The sequence below is a fragment of the Scyliorhinus canicula genome, chromosome 22 (assembly GCF_902713615.1).
Source record: "Scyliorhinus canicula chromosome 22, sScyCan1.1, whole genome shotgun sequence".
Taxonomy (NCBI): Eukaryota; Metazoa; Chordata; class Chondrichthyes; order Carcharhiniformes; family Scyliorhinidae; genus Scyliorhinus; species Scyliorhinus canicula.
Genome location: NC_052167.1, coordinates 14,131,211 through 14,149,750, shown reverse-complemented (window position 1 = coordinate 14,149,750; position 18,540 = coordinate 14,131,211). Strand labels below are relative to the sequence as shown.

The 18,540-nt window shown below is 41.2% G+C and overlaps 1 protein-coding gene across 5 annotated transcripts in view; it reads left to right on the top strand.

The window, feature by feature from the left end:
• Positions 1 to 18,540, top strand: part of lrmda (leucine rich melanocyte differentiation associated) — a 1,080,961-nt gene that overhangs the window by 786,438 nt on the left and 275,983 nt on the right. For all 5 annotated transcript variants that reach the window (XM_038783193.1, XM_038783192.1, XM_038783195.1 and 2 more), the window contains one exon: positions 1,098 to 1,224. In XM_038783193.1, the coding sequence (XP_038639121.1) occupies positions 1,098 to 1,224 (127 nt within the window). The remainder of the gene's footprint in view (positions 1 to 1,097; positions 1,225 to 18,540) is intronic.

Below are 18,540 nucleotides of genomic sequence, written 5' to 3'. Positions count from 1 at the left end.
TGCAAAACATCATTATGATTAATACCTAACCATTTATTGCTCTCCTACAATACAATGTATGCCAAATTATTATATCTCAAACCATTTGATCTTAAGATGTACAACCTGAAAAAGACTGGATATTTTAACAAAGCTTTTGGACAGTTGTACTTTTGGCATGAATGACAAAGGCTACAAAAGAATTTGAGTTGTTGCGGTGCTACATCAAAGATATGGGCAGAAAAATAAAGAAGAACGCTGTGGCTTTGAGCAGAAGTTTCATCAGGCCTGACCTTATTCGATTGAAATGGAGTAAACCATTTGTTTCGACAACCATTACTGTTGGATATAGTTGGATATAGCTTTCCACCTATGGATATTGATCATTTTCGTCTGGACTGCTTAAATTTTGACACCTTTCACATTAGTCTCAACTTAGAGATGTCACTCCCATTTCTGAGTTGGAAGGTTGAGAGTTCATGTTGCATTGAAGGCCATGAGCATCTTAACGAGAATTTCACTATAGTCAGTTGTGAGGGGGAGTGCTGCACTATCTGAGGGTGGCATATTTCAGGCAAATCGTTAAACAAGTGCCCAATCTGCCCTCATAGGCAAAATACTCCATTGAACTCTTTTGGAGAATTCACTTACTCTCTTTCAGTGCCCTAGCTAAAATTTATTCGTCAACCAACAGCATTACAAAACAATTATCTGTTGTTTACATAGGTGCTATATGTTGGTCCATATTGTGTGAAATTTGGTTAGGGCATTCCCCTGCTTTACAATAGTGACTACACTTCAAAAGCTTTTCATTGTCTGCAATGCCCTCTGGGATGTCATGATATGTGAAACCCAACATCTAAATAATGCAGGTTCTTTCTTATTTATGCCTTGTGTCTCAGAATCGAAGATATGTCTTTCATGCTCTTAGCTCTATTATATATATTTTATCCTTCATATTTTTACGCCTGCCATCATCTGCAAACTTGACTTATTTTTAACTCCATTTTGTTAATTTTATTTCATCTCACAATCCTTTTCTCTGACTGTTTTTGGTGGGCAATGTTGCTTGCAAATATAATTATTAACCAAGGCCTCTTTAATGCTTCCCTTTCCAGGTATTTCATCCTTCACAAATTGCCAAAGCTGAAGTTTCTTGATGCAAGAAAAGTAACAAAAAAAGAATATGAAGAAGCAGCTGCCAGAGGTGCCTTCATGAAAGTGGTGAAACCCAAAGCTGAACTGGTAAGCAGCAGCCAAGACAACAGAAATGCAATGTATCTGTGTTGTTGCACATGTCCACTGACACACAAAAAACACGATAAGCTGGAAAAAAATGCCCTTTATAAATCTTTTTTAACATAATTTATATTTTATTAATCTGCGAGTTTCTAAATGTAAATTGTGTATGTTAAGTATGAGAAAAAATACGCAGGGATTTATTTGGTCTTTATTTAACTGATCTGGTCTTTTGTTTTGCTGTTTGTTCAGCCAGTATAAATTTAAATCATACTTGGCTTTAAAGAAGCCAGTTTCTAGCTGCCACACCTCCATCTATCTAATGCACGTTTTCACTTTGTTGCAGCTTGTTTACATGTTTTTCTCTTCTCAAAGCATTGACAATTTGTGCTTTGTGATCACTGTTTTTAAAAAAAATCTCCTGTAAAATTGAAAGCCTTAATCACATAAGGGAGTTTCTTATGACCAGATTTTGACCTCATTTCATTTGCGTAAGCATAGATCAAAGTGGACGGGGCTGTCCGATTCTAGTAGTGTTGCAGGGTGTGACAGCACTTCACATCAAAATGACAGCTCAAGTGCAGGACAATCAAATTGCTCAATTATATCCTGGGCCTGTAATTATTCCTCTCTGTTTTTCCAAAGGCTGCATTTGTCATTCCATTGACATAATTTACCTTATGATCACCTCACTAACATTTTGGTTGCAACCACGGTTGAAGAGATATGGAGGCAGCTTCCTTTCTTTTTATTTTGAAATTGATGAGGTCTGATATAACAGCCACAATAACCTCTGCAGGGCATGTATAGACTTTGTGTTTAATTGCCTTCATCATCCCGATTGTCTGCTGACCAAAAGTGCAGGTCACCAATTACCACAGCTGTGGCCAGATCTGCAGATAATTGGATTTTTGTAGCAGAGTTGATGGCATAATTGGATATTTTTGTTATTTGTTTTCAAGCCTTGTAGTTCTTCCTTCTGTGAGACATTATGGCACTTATAAGGTAAAAGGAATATGTATATTCATGTCAATGCTTGTTTTTGTATTTAAAGTTTCTGAATCAAACAGTTGACAGCAGTCATAGGTGAATATCCAATGCCTAGTCTGTGAACCAGAACTTGGATGAATATACTGAAGATTATGTTCATTGTGAGCCCAGCTACATTGCAACTCAATGAAAACACAGCAGCATAATCATGATTCAGGTTTTAGTCAATTCTAGAACACACAGTAATGAGAGCCCCTCAGGAAAGTCACCTCTCAGTGCTTCCTCTTAGCATGGTGTGATATATAACTGGTGTCAAAGAAGGTGGTAAAAGTATTTGGATGGTAATTGGCCTTTACAAATGTACTGCCATGTTTTCATGTTAAGGCATCGAACAACAGTTGCGTTTTGTGAATACATTTTATCCTGCTTTGCCTCATGTTCCAAATTACAGAATTGACATTGACCCTAACAACCTTTTACATGCAATTTCATCTTTGCATTCAAAATATATTTTTTTAAATGACTAACTCTTAAAACATATGCTTTCTCCTGGCAATCAAGCGATAAAATGGGGATATTGTTGACTGCATTTTTCATTCTCCAATGGTATAACCACAACTTTAATAGTTTGCTTCTATGCAAGAATACATGTTATACACCAGTCAGTATAATTTTGTATTTGGAAACCTATGCTATTGTGCATTGTAAGAAGAATGGAATATACATAAAAGAGGTCACAAGCGTAGCCTGAGGTGGTCTTGCGACAGAATAACCATGTAATAAGGCATTCATGGTCAGTATCAATTCGAGATCACAATCGTTACCTCAGAAGTATCAGGATAGGGTAGAAGTTTGTCTTAAATATTGGGTTGGTGCTGGCATTAGGTAATATGATTTCAGCAACTCTCTGTATTGCCTAAAAATGGGTATCACTGTACATTTTGACCTGCACATCCTAGTCGTATCCAAGAGCATTGCCGATAACAAATGAAAGTGGTTAATACATAAATTGAAGACGGTGTTACTGGGGAATTCAAAACAAATCCTACATTTAAGATGTGAGTCGAGTCATAAGCCAGAGTTTGTCAGAAGGCCAAAGGTATTGCCTGTTATGTGGGCAGCACGGTAGCACAAGTGGATAGCACTGTGGCTTCACAGCACCAGGGTCTCAGGTTCGATTCCCCGCTGGGTCACTGTCTGTGAGGAGTCTGCACGTTCTCCCCATGTTTGCATGTGTTTCCTCCGGGTGCTCCGGTTTCCTCCCACAGTCTAAAGATGTGCAGGTTAGGTGGATTGGCCATGATAAATTGTCCTTAGTGACCAAAAAAGATTAGGAGGGGTTATTGGGTCACGGGGATAGGGTGGACGTGAGGGCTTAATGTGGGTCGGTGCAGACTCGATGGGCCGAATGGCCTCCTTCTGCACTGTATGTTCTATGTCTATGTCTATGTTATGTGCTGTGGCTGTAATACAAATGCGCACATAACATCTAGTTCTTCGACTAGTAAGACACTGTATTAATAAGATGAACATTTGGAAGGATAATGAACTATGATGCAAATGGTAACAAAGTAAATGAATTCAGTGAATTCTCCTGGAGCTACTTCTAGTACGACTATCCTCTTGTACGACTTACTACCAACTGCCGGATATCTCGAGTCACATGGCAGATCTCTATCGCTACCAGCTGATTGGATGTCGCATCAATAACTATATACATTGATAGACAACCACATACAAAACTGTGCACAGGCATATCACCACATCCCCCTTCCTATGGAAGTGTTAACATTTGCTTACAAATGTAACTGTGTTTTACAAAATATGATCTGCATAATAATTTTAAAAGATCACATGTACAAATGTAACTGTTTTACAAAACATGATATGCCTGATAATTTTAAATGTGTCCCTTGTGTACAGCTTATTACACGTTCCAAACGACATCGTCTTGTTGGTCTCCTGCACTGGTATTTTTTGCGGCACTAACTTTTTCAATCTTTTGAAGCAATGCTTCCTCCTCCATCTCTGTGTGTTTTCTGGATATCAGCCTTCACTGTCATGGGTGCTACCCGGTCGACCAACTGTGTCTCAATTCTTCTCTTCCCCTTCCTTCTCATTTGAATAAGCCACTCTTTGCCTCTCCTTTTCTGCTTGGCTTTGGTGGAATCATCCTAATCTTACTGACCAGTTGTGGCAATAGTGATGGTGGTGCTGATACGTCGTAGATGATGGACAATTCCAGTGATGCTGAATGCTACAATGAACAAATGCAACCTTGACACGGGTGCGAGGGCCAGCCATCGCAGTTTGTCTGACTTGAACAGGCTGCAAGTCAAACCAAAAGTTGGGGATGAGACTACTGAGAGACTACAATGGGAATGAGATTGTGGCGCTGGGAGCATGTGAACTCTAAACATGGGTACACAACAGAAGTGACATACCATTTTCCATTGTGAACATGGAACGCTAGTCTATCATAGGAGTGGACACATGTGAGGCCTGAACCTAATTGAGTGGCTGCACATTCCAGACAGCTCTGCAATAGAGGAACATTGCGACTGGAAATTAGATATAATGGCACAGTTATCCAATGCAATACAAGCAAAAGTTAAAGTGGAGGAATATACACCAGATGAAGAGATGGAAGAGCTAAAAAGAATTCCATTCTGGTTAATAGTCTTCAAAAATGTGGATGTGCTCAGTGACATGACACAGGAGCATGATGAACCGATCCTAAAGCATCTACCAGATGTAAATGTAAAACTTTCAGATCCGGGACAGCCAGCGAGCTTTACTCAGGTGTTTAAGTTTGAGCCAAATTAATATTTCACAAATGAGGTAGTCACAAAAGCGTACCAGATGCAGTTGCAGCCTTACCACTTAGACTTTTTCTTCTTTAATGAACGAGAAGTCACGGGATGCACAGGGCGCCAGATCGACTGGAAGAAAGGAAAAAACGTCACATTGAAAACCATTAAAACGAAGCAGAAGCATAAGGGCCGGAACACTGGTAGAACAGTTACGAAAACTATACCAAATGACTCTTTCTTCAATGTTTCCAGTCCTGAAGTTCCAGAGCATGGAGAGTTTGATGAAGGTTCTGCAGCAAGGCTTGCTGCTGACCTTGAAATTGGTAAAGGAACTAGTTTGTAATGTTGGCTCTCTCTGTTCTCCATACAGTATTGTGCTTTCTTTCCATATTTGTTCATTCATTGACATTTATTTTATTCTGTCAAAAATGTTTCAATGGAAATTGAAGCAGATTCTTCCGTCTCAAAATATTTGGTTACAAAGAAAGAAATATTTGCATTTATATAAAATGTTCATGTCCATCGGAGGTCTCAAAGTATTTTATAGCCACATAAGTACTTTTAAAAAGTTATTTATGCATGGAATATGGGCAGCACTGGTTAGACCAGCATTTATTGCCCATTTGTAATTACCCTTGAGAAGGTGGTGGTGAGCTACCTTGGTGAATCACTGCAGTTCATGTGGTGCAGGTACAGCCAGAGTGCTGTTAGGAAGGAAGCTCCAGTATTTTGACCTAGCAATAGTGAAGGAAGTCAGGATGCTGTGCGGCTTGAAGGGAAACTTGCGGGTGGTGGTGTTCTCATGCATCTGCTACCCTTGTCCTTCAAGATAGTAGACGTTGCAAGTTTGGATGGTGCTGTCAAAGGAGACTTGGTGAGTTGCTGCTTTTGAAGTGTGGTCACTCTTGTAATGTAGGAATATAATGTCACATTTTACAAATAGGTGTAATATACTATTCTAAAGATCGAAATTGAACATTTTTTACTTAAATTTAAAATGTCGCAGATATCTTGAGGAACCAAGTGTATAACAATATCCATTATTGAAAATAATTTCTGTAAAATACCACAGATTATAAAAACAAAATCAATGAAAAGTAAAATTAAGACACGCGAGAGCTTAGAAAGTTATGGAATGAGTGAAATTCTAGAGGGCTTCCTTTGAGTGGCAGAATTCATTACATTGAATCTGTTTCAAGGCTAACGCAATTTTTTCAGGACTACAAATAATATTGACTGTTTATTTCATGGAACATATGGAAAATAATTTGAAACAATGTACACTTAATAGACAGATTAGTTTATTACGGAATTCATCAACTTAATCTTTTAAAGCTTGTGTTATATGTGTGGCTTCCATATGAATCTGCAGTTAGACCAATGTACTACAACTTTTAATTGGGTTCATTGTTGCTGTTTGTGAACAGTCTTTGCTTTGCAAAGCTGAGGGGAGACTGAATACACAGTGAAGAAAAATGAAATGGAAATCGCTTATTGTCACGAGTAGGCTTCAATGAAGTTACTGTGAAAAGCCCCTAGTCGCCACATTCCGGCACCTCTTCGGGGAGGCTGTTACGGGAATTGAACCGTGCTGCTGGCCTGCTTGGTCTGCTTTCAAAGCCATTGATTTAGCCCTGAGCTAAACAGCCCTGAGCTAAACAGGGTAGATATGAACTAATAAACTGTGATTATCACGGCCATAGATAGAAGAATGGTTCTCCCGTTTCTGACCTCTACAATTAGTGAATTTAAATTGATGGTAATATTTTTCTGTCTGTTTTGCAGTGGATTATTGTTTCAGACTTAACTTTTGAAGTTCAGTGAGTTTGCCCAGTTAGTAGGCACTCAGACTAGAAAGATTCCAGGTTTGATCTCTTGTCTGTGCTTTACTAACTGATCACAGCTGGTTTGGTAGATAAGGATGCTATAATTATCTTCACTGTTCCTGAGTTAGGAAAGAACCATATTGACTCGGACCCTCTGATTACTGTCCCTGTTGTAAGTGTGCACATGGATCTTGAGTGAAGATAGGTTTAGCGTCTGCTTCGTGACCTCTGTTTAGATGGCCCATCAACATTCACTGCCAAAAAGCCACTTGAATAAGAAACAACAGGACAGCCAGTCCATGGGGAACTGTACCTCAGTAACAAGTTGAGAGACGAGTATTGGGAAGGAAATGAATTTAGAAAGAAAACCATCTCTTTCAAGGCAGCAAATGGCACAAACGTTATGTGCAAGTTAAATATTCTTTCAACTATTGGAACCAATTCATCAGTCTTTTTTTGAAAGCAAAATACTACAAATAGCGGAAATTTGAAACATCATCAAAAGACCATTCACCTTAAATTATTGGGCAAAATCTTATCACCTTAGCCCCTTCCTGAATGGCAGGGTTGTTTTTGGGTATGAAACCTGACCCTTTGAATTGTGTATTATTTTTATCGGAGAAACCAAGTATCATCTTGTCGCTCAGTTCACCAAACAATTCGAGAAGATGGGAGTGGGGTGAAGCATCCATTTGATCAAAGACAGGATTTCTAATTAAAGGGACCATGGCATAGGTCAGAAAAACTCATCAGAATTTTGATTTTTGAGGCTGCAGCAATCACAGGAATGGCAAAGACCTACGAAGGTTACCACCGGTCTCTGACGTAGCTCGAGGATCTGCTGCGGGATCTGAGGGGTTACAGTAAACTGAGCTCTCCCAAGGAAGAGATCAGCCTTTCCAAACAAGCAGGTATGAATGGGAAGTGCCAGAGGAATTCAACAGCAGAGCTATGCTCCCACTAACCTGGAAGCATGCAGCAAGAGGACCCCAGAAGGGCATGGCAGGGTGTGGCATAACACGTACCAAGCCTCTATCTAGCATTCTTCTGCATTCTCTCACATATCACACCTCAGGTCAACATACGCATTCCAGCTTCACTCATTTCTCTCTCACCAGGTACCTCATACCTACCTGTCAGCTTATTGCTCTCGAATACCGATACCTCTCAATCACTATCCACAAATGTTGTCTTTCCCTTGTTTCCACACACAAATAATTATGAGCACTCATACCACCTCTGGTTTTTTCACCTCGCAGAAGAGAGTGCGCCAATGTGCTGAGAGGCAGACATCTGCAATTGGACTATAAGCCCAAGTGATAGAAACATAGTCAACTGTTAGCAATGTTTGTTGCTGGGCAGGAAGCCTTGCTCATGGAGACTTTAAATGTCATCAACCTGCCATGAGAATCTGAGTTTTGTGAAACACTGGTGCTTAGACATGTCAAGAACTGACCATTTGCCTGTAGACACAGTGTTGAGGTATCATCTCCTTCTAGATGAATCTTGGTGTCAATTCCAAATGTTCTGTGGACACCAATTGTTCTATGGGGGGAGGGGAAGGGTGGAACATTTGGCTGAGTAGAAGGCAGCCAGTGCCACTGCTGGTGTTACTGCTTTGGCTGGAGCAGTTTTGACAGTGGTTGGGCCTCTACTCTTGGCCCTCAGTAGAGGTGGAAGTTGGGGCTACCATACTGAAGGATGGCATCAGGAATGTACAGCAGAAAGCAAGGGGAGGTGGTGGCGTGGTGGTATTGTCACTGGACTAGTAATACAGAGACCTTGAGGACTTCTCTGGGTTCCCAGGTTCAAATCCAGCCACTGCAGATGATGAAATTTGAATTCAATAAAAAAACCATGAAAGCATTATCGATTCTTGTAACAACCCATCTGGTTCACTAATGTCCTTCAGGGAAGGAAATCTGCCATCCTTAGCTGGCCTGGCCTCTATGTGACTCCAGACCCACAGCAATGTGGTTGACTCTTAAGTGCCCCTCAAAGGCAATTAGGAATGGGCAATAAATGCTGGCAAAGCCTGCGATGCCCACCTCCCATGAATGAATATTTTTAAAAAAGAATTGCGAGACAGGTGAATTGCCTTCCAAGAAGTTGACAATCACTGGTGAACAGTGTAAACAATCTCTGAGCGAAGTCCTTTGAACAGGAGTTTCTCTTTGACCATGGCTGGAGCTTTCAGTGCAACTGATCAAAGTTTGTCACTTTCTCTGGAGTAGCTTTTCACTGAGCACTCCCCTTGGGAAGCAGGTTCTTTTGCTCGGAAATACGTTACTTGGATAAAACAGCTCATAATTGACTTCATAACAACTCTTACCTGACAGATTGAAGGGGGTTCCCTGCTTTCCATCAAATAAACCCCAGGGGAAGTAGGAAAAAGGTGAGATAACATCAGAATCCTAGCCTGAAATCAATTTAGTGGGACTTGCCCACCACCAAGCTAGCACAATTCTGCCCTGTAACTCTGTTTCTCCGATTTCTTTCTTCACAGGTGCTGTTTATTTTCAGCCTTTTCTGCTTTTATCAAAGGGAAGCCCAGTATCAGAAGATATATTAATGTCAAAAACAGAAAACTTGTTTCGATAAACTCTTTAAAGAAAAATTGAATTTTGCTCCACATGCAAAATGAATAATTATGTAAAAAAAATCAATAACAATATGAGCATTCAAGCAAGCCATTGAAATAGTGACCTGACATTTCCTGAATGTATTTGTCATTTTTTCTAGATTCTTATTTGAGGATAAATATTTGAAGGCAATCATTATGGATATTTATAACAGTCATTGTTATTTGTCATCAGTGATCAAAATTGGAAACACCAAACATCAAAACACCAACATAAAAATAATTAAAGTATATTTTTCAGATTTGATCATAGCCAAAGTAATTATTGTTAATTACTGGTGTAGGCGATGGGAAAATAATTGCCTTATGATGTGTTTTACACTCTGGATAGCCAATTGGTGAAGAAAGAAATTATCAGGAAATAATCTAGTTTTAAATGATTTACGTTTGTACTGGTTGGATGTTAGAAATAAGGTATAGATTTAAGTAAGTACAATTTTGTACTTTTGTGTAAGAAAGAGTAAAACTCTAGTGAGATTCACAAAAGTGTTTTCATGTATGGGGGTTTTGGTTTCATTTTAAAATGTCTCGATTGTGCTTCGAGAATTTATGGTGTGAAAAGTAAACAAGAGCTTGGATAAAGAATAAGCTGTAGCTTAGCAACCACAGACACCTTTAGGGAAAAAGACCTTTGGCGGGATTTTTCACAGCTCCCGCTGGGTGTTTAGCCATGGTGGAGACAGCCTGCCATTGGTCGGCAGTGGGATCTTCTGTCAATCGGGTTTCTCATTCTATGCACCCCTTGCCGCCAGGAAACCCATGGCGGGTGTTCACCATCAACGGGACTGGAAGATCAGCCGGTGGGAACGGCTGGAATGTTCCGACCCTTGTGTTTTTGGTTAACTGAACCAATTAGCCGAAGGAACTTAGCAGCTGGAGAGAGAATAGTTCTCACAGTTCTGTCAGAAGCAGAGGCAGAACAATTGAACAAAAGGCACCAATGCAAGACCCAGAAACTGAAGGACAGCTAGTTTTAGAAACCAGGAAATGAAAAGAGAAATTTCGGCAGTTTGAAGTTAAAAGAACAGAGGAACTGGAATTGGAACATGATACTGTTCATTTAAGTTTGGGACGGACCTGAAAACATTAGTCCTGGTGAAGTTGGTGAGTGACAAGTCAGAGATATTGGAAACAATCAAAAGGCTGATGATATCTTATAACAGCCTGTGAAGCAGTAGTTGAAGCTTTAAATGGCTGGATGCCTGGGAGTTTGTCTGAAAGATTGAAAGCTATTCAAAACAAAGGAATACTGAAAGGAGAGTTGGAGATTCTGGAAGTAGATTCTTGCTGGAAACATCATAGCAAAAGCATTGTTTGCAAGAAGATTCTAAAGGGCGTCTTTTCAAGAGTTGAATTTGGAAACACTTTTTTTGTTATAAATTTAGAGTATCCAATTCATTTTTTCCAATTAACGGGCAATTTAGCATGACCAATTCACCTACCCTGCACATCTTTGGGTTGTGGGGGCGAGACCCATGCAAACTTGGGGAGAATGTGCAAACTCCACACGGACAGTGACCCAGAGCCAGGATCGAACCTCGGCGCCGTGAGGCAGCAATGCTAACCACTGCGCCACTGTGCTGCCCTTGGAAACACTCATGTAGACATTGAAGTCCACAGAGATCAGTTGGCTTATAGTGTAATAATCATCTTGGAAGATTTGAGGAGACATCCACAGAAGTTTGATTGAGTAGCACCAGAGACTTGGTTTCAGAATGGGGTTTTGCCTGACCACAGTTAGCCTGTTGGGTTATAGGGACTGTGTGTTTACTGATAACATTATAGCATAAGATATATTTTGTGCCCTGGGTTATCCTTAAAATTTGTGTACATTTGTGAAGATAAGTCAGTGTTTTATTTGTTAAATGCTAAATGGCAGTCCTGTGACTCTGTTCACCATTTTTTGTTGAGTAAAATTTATATTCTTTTGAGCCAGGATTCCATTCTGTTGCCTTCCTCTCAAGTGGTAGCCTCAACTGGGATAGTAACAGTCTTTACTTGGAATAGACTTATAGTCTGTGAAACGTCTCAGGTATATATATATATTCTCGGGTATATACATACATCTCCTGACTCCAGTGTCATTAAGTATCTCTTTCTATGAGCTCAAGAAGCCATGGAATCAATGCCTTCCACCTTTCTGTACCTAATCTCAGTTGATACAACTAACATGCGGAACTGAATATTTGCTGAAATAAGATGGAAATTGAAGTATGGGACATAAAAACAAGTTCAAAGACTGTTATTTGAAGTTTATTCAATTTCAGTAGCTTTGAATTGTACACCTGGATTTGTTTGACAGCTAAATATATAATAATATGTGCTTATATTTTTTAATACATTTTAGAGTACCAATTATTTTCTTCCAATTCAGGGGCAATTTAGCATGGCCAATTCACCCACCCTGCACATCTTTAGGTTGTGCTGGTGAGACCCACGCAAACACGGGGAGGATATGCAAACACCACACGGACTGTGATCCAGAGCCAGGATCGAACCCTGGTCCTCAGCTCCGTAAGGCAGCAGTGCTAACCACTGTGCCACCGTGCTGCCCTAAAATAATTGTTTTTTTTTAATTCAGGGGCAATTTTAGCATTGCCTATCCACCTGCCCAGCACATCTTCTGGGTTGTGAGGGTGAGACCCATGCATACACGGAAAGAATGTGAAAACTCCACTCGGACAGTTATCTGGGGCCGGGATCAAATCAGGGTCCTTGGCGCCGTGAGGCAGCAGTGCTAAACATTGCGCTACCGTGTCACCCTGTTAACGATATGTACTTAACGTTGCAAGGCATTCAGATAGTGTTGCAAAGCCACAGAATAAAATTTTGTTGTATGTATTTTAACAAGAACTAGTAATGTTATAACCCCAATATTATATGGGATTTGTTGTGTGCAAGAAATCATTGTTAAACTTTCAGTTTTATGATGACTTCAATATTAGCAAAGATGGCAGTACTTGTCGATACACTACACGAAGGTACCTAAACACGCTGACTGTGAAGTGTTAGGGTAATGCTAGAACAGGAGTGTAACAACATGTTTCTCTTACCTGAAGGATCGTCTAACTTTTATGCGTACATCAATGCATAATGCAGATCTATTTAAAAGCAATGTTTAATTTACAGAAAATAATCTGATTATCCTTCAAAGTACTGCTCTCTCCAGTTATTACTGCTTGCAAAGACATGAAAAACACATGTCTATGGCTGGTAAGTTTTATTTCCTTCATGAATAGTGTTTGATTACAGTGAAAAATGTTATAAAACATTTAGAACATAATATTCTAGTGTCTGTGTACAGATCCACAATTGAGATTGATTCCAGACAAAACAGATTGCTGTCTTTATACGAATGAAAATTTATGAGCTATCAGAAAATAGGGTCTGCTTTCCCTGTGCCAGCAGATGATACATTGCCAGCATTGTACAGACCACATTTGATGTTTGTTGCATGCGTACTTAATTGGCTTCGCTAACTGTGCCAGTGAGTATCGGCTTTCTTGGGTTTTAAGAAGTTTGAGGTGGTTTCTTCCCCTGATCAGCAGGAAAGCATGTATGCGTGTGCTAATAGAAACCGGCTGAACTGCATTGCCTTTGGTAGTCTTATAACCTGCTTACACTGCCTTGGCGCTCATGTGAAGAGTGACCATTTGATGAACTAGAGCACAAGTCTTGGGCCTTAAGCAGTGCAGAGAGGAAATTAGGAAGGAAAATATTGGGGTGATATTAATCATGGTCCAAAGCAGACTTGTTTGTGTCTTTAATGTAGCTGCAGCATAAATCTCTTCTGTGGATTTTTCAAAACTATTTTTTTCCAGTCCTCTGCTGAAATCTGGTTTTGTGTTAGGGTATTATTGTAATGGTGTGAGTACTCTTGTTATCGCACCTGAATAATCATACTTTTCACATGAGCACAGAGTCAAACTTAGGGCCATCCCAGGCAGGCACAATTTCTCTATTAATCAATGTCTAGACACCAGTAGTGATCAGGTGCAGCATGTCTGCATGTTGGCTTTCCTCCCTAGGCCTGAGAATGCTGTGATCACATTTTTGTCACTTGATTAGCAAACTAGCTGGAGAATAGCTAATGTGATAGCTGTACCATGCTATTGTAAACTTTTGTTTTCCATTGCTATTGTAAACCAATTATAAAACCTAGAGTCCACCTGGTTTCATAACTAGATTTCCTTCTCGGGTGTGGGTTCTTCCTTTGCAATTCCGAAATGGTAAATTCCCAGTTTGAGTTCTGCCATTCAGCCAAAAAGGATAGAAGAAAAATTGATGAATGAGTTACTTGTGCTGTTTTTATTTCTGCTACAAGATAATCAGCGAATGTCATTTCTTTAATGCTCGGGAAGACAACAGCTATTTTAGAACTTTACACTAGTGACTACACTTCAAATACCCTTCCTTGATTGTGTAGCACTTTAATGAACTTGACAGTTTAAAAAGCGCTACATAAATGCTGTTTCTTTCTTTGTTGTACATAACGATGAAGGGAATATTAATAAAGACCTTTCTCAGATTCGTTATTGCAAGGAAGTATGATTTTTGGGAGAAAAGGCCCTGTTTAAAAATGATTGTGTTTGCATATATGTGTCTTAACGCTGTGCTAAAGGACCTAGAAAATAGATAACCAACCAGCATGCCTACTTTTCCACTTTCTCTGTCTTATAGCTTTGACAAAGGGTCATCTGGACTTGAAACGTTAGTTCTTTTCTCTCCCTACAGATGCTCACCAGACCTGCTGAGATTTTCCAGCATTTTCTCTTTGGTTTCAAATTCCAGCATCCGCAGTAATTTGCTTTTACCCAGCATGCCTACTCCTGATCTCCATTCATTGATGCTCACTGGAAGTATGTATATATGTGTGTTGGGTGGAGAGTTGAAATCAGAGCTTTCCTCAGTCAAAATATTTCAGTGCACAGCAACGACACCCACCACTTTGCAGATGATCTAAAACTTAGAAGCATTGTGAAATGTGAAACGGATAATGTAGAATTTCATAAGGAAATAGAAAGGTTGGTGGAATGGGTGGAAAGCATATTGTCTATGAAGTTCATTGCAGAGAAATGTGAAGTGATTTATTTTGGTGGGAAGAACAAGTGGAGCCAATATAATGTAAAGGGGGCATTTTGAAAGGAGATGCAGGAGCAGAAGTACCTGGATATTTATCCGCATATGTCATTGAAGGTGGCAGGAGCGCAATTAATAAAGTGTACAGTATCATAGCCCTTATTCATGGGATCAGACTATAAGAGCCAAGTGATTATGATGAACACCTATGAGATACTAGTTTGGCCTCAGCTGGAGCATTGCATCCAGCTCAGGGCATCGCACTCTAAGAAGAATGTAAATGCATTGGAGAGATTGCACAACAGACTCACGAGAATGGTTCCAGGGATGATGAACCTCAGTTATGAAAAGAGATTGAAGAATGAAGGCTGAGAAGACATTTGGGGCGGGATTCTCCAGTCGCCAACGCCGAAATCGCATTCAGCGATGGGCCAGAGAATACCCATTGCTGACCAAATCGGGGGGGCAGGCGGCTGTCGCGATGCTCCACCCGTCCAAAGCGGCATACTATGCATCTTATCGAAGACCTCAGGACATTGCCTGAGCATCACCCCCCCCGATGCTCAGTCCCAGATCGGCCAGGTTCCCGACGGCATCGATCGCATGTGCTATCATCCGTCAGGAACACGACATGGTGGCTGCGGATCAGTCCAGCGCCGCCACAGTCGGGGAGAGCTGATCCGCAGGCCGGGGGGGACTTTGTCAGGGGCTGGGGGCACTGTTGGGTATAGATCCGGGGCTCACAAGCCAGCCAAAAGTGGAGCATTATTTTGCAGGCTGGTTCTGCGAGCGGCCGGCACCATGCTGCATGGCGCGGCCGCTGCAGGCCGCCACTGTGCGCATGCGCGGCCACGGACCCGGCAATTCTCCGGGCCGTATCGGCAGCTCGAGCTGGGTGCTCTATGCTGCTCAGCTGCTAGCCCCCGGCCAAACGGAGGATTGGTGGCCGTTTTGCACTGAATCATGGGCCGTAAAACGCCATCGTTCCCACGCCGGCATGAGGAAATTACCTCAGACTCGGAGAATCGAGCCTCACGTAAAAAAGGTGCTTAGGCCCTGGGATGGTGAGCAGAGGGGTGGGTGTTGGCGGAACTGGCGGAGGATGATTCTTTGAATGCGGAGGCTGATGGGATGAAAAGTGGGGACAAGGGGCAACTTATCCTGGCTCTGGGACAGAGGGCAAGGGGTGAGAGGAGAGGTACAGGAAATGGGTCAGATATGATTGAGAGCCCTGTTGACCACAATGGTGGGAAACCATGATTAAGGAAGACATGTCAGCTGCACCGTTTTGGAAAGTGGCATCATTGGAACATATGAAATGAAAATCGCTTATTGTCACAAGTAGGCTTCAAATGAAGTTAACTGTGAAAAGCCCCTAGTCGCCACATTCCGGATCCTGTTCGGGGAGGCTGGTACGGGGATTGAACCGTGCTGCTGGCCTGCCTTGATCTGCTTTAGAAGCCAGCGATTTAGCCCAGTGTGCTAAACCACATATGTGATGGAGGCAAAGGGACTGGGAGAATGGGATTGCAGTCCTTACAGGATGTGGAATGTGAGGAGCAGTAGTTGAGGTAGCTGTAGGTTTGTGTTGGATACCAGTGGACACGCTATCCCCAAAATTGAAATAGAAAGGTCAAGGGAAGGGAAGTGCTGGAGATGGACCATGTGAAGATGACAGAAGGGTAGAAATTGGAAGCAAAATTAATACATTTTTCCAAATTAGTCAAGGCATCTTGGTGGGTTTGGAGAGGCCAAATTGCCCTGGACGAGATTAGATAAAACATAGATCATTGGAAAGGAAAGGAGTTTTTTAAAATCACAGTTCCAGTGGAAAGGGGAAGAGTGTTTGCATCTCCAACTAATGATTTGTGCACTGTTAAACAATGTACATACGGCCTGCATAACGTACTGCTGGGAATATTCATGGAATGATGTTATTAATGCCACCTGATGTCTGAAACTTAGACAAATATTAGCGTGGTGGCAAGAACTTAGAATGTTTCCTCACAAGCAAGCTCTAGTTGCTTTTGATGTTGGTTGAATGCTTCTGAACTTTTTAACGGTAATTAACTGGTGCTAAATGAATGCACATTACGCTAATTGAGTGTTGATGTCAATTGATGACGAATAATTGCAGTTTCAGGACTCGGGTGTCAAATCATAGATAGATAGATAGAATTTACAGTGCAGAAGGAGGCCATTCGGCCCATCGAGTCTGCACCGGCTCTTGGAAAGAGCACCCTACCCAATGTCAACACCTCCACCCTATCCCCATAACCCAACAACCCCACCCAACACTAAGGGCAATTTTGGACACCAAGGGCAATTTATCATGGCCAATCCACCTAACCTGCACATCTTTGGACTGTGGGAGGAAACCGGAGCACCCGGAGGAAACCCACGCACACACTGGGAGGATGTGCAGACTCCGCACAGACAGTGACCCAAGCCGGAATCAAACCTGGGACCCTGGAGCTGTGAAGCATTTGTGCTATCCACGATGCTACCGTGCTGCCCAAATCATGGCTAAACATTTGCCACTGAGCCTAAATTATAGCTGAATGGACACTTTTGAGTGCAAATCATGGGAAATGAGTGCAGATAGATGCTGTTGAATGCAAATTATGTCATCATTTTCTGGTATGGCTCTTTGTTCCTCCTTCCATCCCATTTTTGCTACCTTAACATACCTAACTAAGGGCAGCACGGTAGCATTGTGGATAGCACAATTGCTTCACAGCTCCAGGGTCCCAGGTTCGATTCCGGCTTGGGTCGCTGTCTGTGGGGAGTCTGCACGTCCTCCCCGTGTGTGCGTGGGTTTCCTCCGGGTGCTCCGGTTTCCTCCCACAGTCCAAAGATGTGCAGGTTAGGTGGATTGGCCATGCTAAATTGCCCTTAGTGTCCAGAATTGCCCTTAGTATTGGGTGGGGTTACTGGGTTATAGGGATACGGTGGAGGTGTTGACCTTGGGTAGGGTGCTCTTTCCAAGAGCCGGTGCAGACTCGATGGGCCGAGTCGCCTACTTCTGCACTGTAAATTCTATGATAAACTATAAAATATACAATCTGGATGACTTCTTCAGAGCTCTAAAGAAGTTACATGAAGTCAACAGTTTAACTATTTTCTCCCTCCAGAGAAACTGCAAGACCTGCTGAGTTTTTCCAGAATTTTCTGTTTTTTCATTCCGATTTCCAGCATCTGCCCACTGTATTTTGCTTTTATAATATATATAGTCCTACTCTTTACTCTTTCCTGTACAATATATGGCCATATCATTCATCCCACCAAACTGTGCTATGTATACTCCACATACGTACTTGCCTCAAAAGTTGCAATATGCCACACTGTACAATGCTTGTCCTATTGTACACTACAAAAATCTTTCTCTTTGGGCAATGTTTTACAGCCCCTCTTGCCGATGGGTCTTTCCATTCTTGCCGAAGACCATGGAGACTTGAATGGGTCATCACATTTTTTAATTCTATCTTTTATTTCTGTGGCAGATTCATCCTGGAATAAAAGTGGCGTGAACACGTTAAAACATACTATGAAACAACACCAGCATTTATGTTCCACAGTCAGCAATGATTTATTAATTTGGCCTTTGTTAATCCAGAGCACTTAATAATTCAGATCAATATTGAACAGCATTTTTGTCAGTATATTTGACTTGCATTTACCGCAGTGCTGTTATAATAACTTGCTATTGACTTATCTCTGTGTATTCATAAAGCTCTGAATTTTCAGCCGATAAACGGCCAGAGATTTAGAATTTTGTACATCTAAGCTGGACAAAGGAATTAATAAATTCTACAAATCATATGATTTACTGCATGACCTTTTAATGTGTCAGCCGTTATATTTTATAATGGCACTGTCCTGATTAGATTTCAGACTTTGTGTAAAACTAAAGTTTGTTCGAGTGTTACTCATCTTCCAAAACCTTTAGCATATTTCTGAACTCTCAATAAGT